The sequence below is a fragment of the Oxyura jamaicensis genome, unplaced genomic scaffold, assembly GCF_011077185.1.
Source record: "Oxyura jamaicensis isolate SHBP4307 breed ruddy duck unplaced genomic scaffold, BPBGC_Ojam_1.0 oxyUn_random_OJ66588, whole genome shotgun sequence".
NCBI classification, from domain to species: domain Eukaryota; kingdom Metazoa; phylum Chordata; class Aves; order Anseriformes; family Anatidae; genus Oxyura; species Oxyura jamaicensis.
In genome coordinates, this window is record NW_023308212.1 from 551 (window position 1) to 1,181 (window position 631).

Here is a 631-nt window from a genome sequence, read left to right on the forward strand (position 1 = left end):
GTTCCGTCCCCGCAGGCAAACTGGGCGAGAACATGGCCCTGCGGCGGGCGGCCTGGCTGGCCGTGCCCCGGGACTGCCACATCGCCTGGTACGTGCACGGCTCGCCGCCGGACGGCGCCCCCCCGGCACCCGACGGCGCCCCCCCGGCACCCGACAGCGCCCCCCCGGCACCCGACGGCGCCCCCCCCCCCGCCCGCCCTGGGCAAGTACGGGGCGCTGGTGGCCTGCCGGACGGCGGACGGCGCCCCCCCGAGCCCGGCGGCGGCGGCGCTGTGCCGGCAGCTGGCCCAGCACGTGGTGGGGATGGCGCCGCTGGCCCTGGGCCGCGCCGAGGACGAGCCCCGCGGCGAGGCGGAGACGCGGCTGCTGGCGCAGGATTTCCTCCTGGCGCCCGGAGCCACCGTGGCGCAGCTGCTGCGGCCCCGCGGCCTCGCCGTGCTCGACTTCGTGCGATTCCGCTGCGGGGAGGAGGCGGGCGGCGGGCACGAGGCGGGGGGGGCGGCGCGGGGCTGACGGCGGCGCCCCCCCCCCCCCCCTCCACAGGGGGTGCTCGGAGGAATAAACGGAACGATGCCGGGACCCGGCCTCGCGGCGTCTGCTTCACGCGGGGGGGTGGCCCCGGTGCCCCCCC

The 631-nt window shown here is 80.7% G+C and overlaps 1 protein-coding gene across 1 annotated transcript in view; it reads left to right on the forward strand.

The window, feature by feature from the left end:
* The window catches only part of TSFM (Ts translation elongation factor, mitochondrial), a 941-nt gene extending 428 nt beyond the window's left edge, over positions 1 to 513 (forward strand). Inside the window, exons 2-3 of the mRNA XM_035313708.1 lie at positions 16 to 114; positions 158 to 513. Of these exons, the coding sequence (XP_035169599.1) occupies positions 16 to 114; positions 158 to 513 (455 nt within the window). The remainder of the gene's footprint in view (positions 1 to 15; positions 115 to 157) is intronic.
* The last annotated feature ends 118 nt before the right edge of the window (positions 514 to 631 follow it).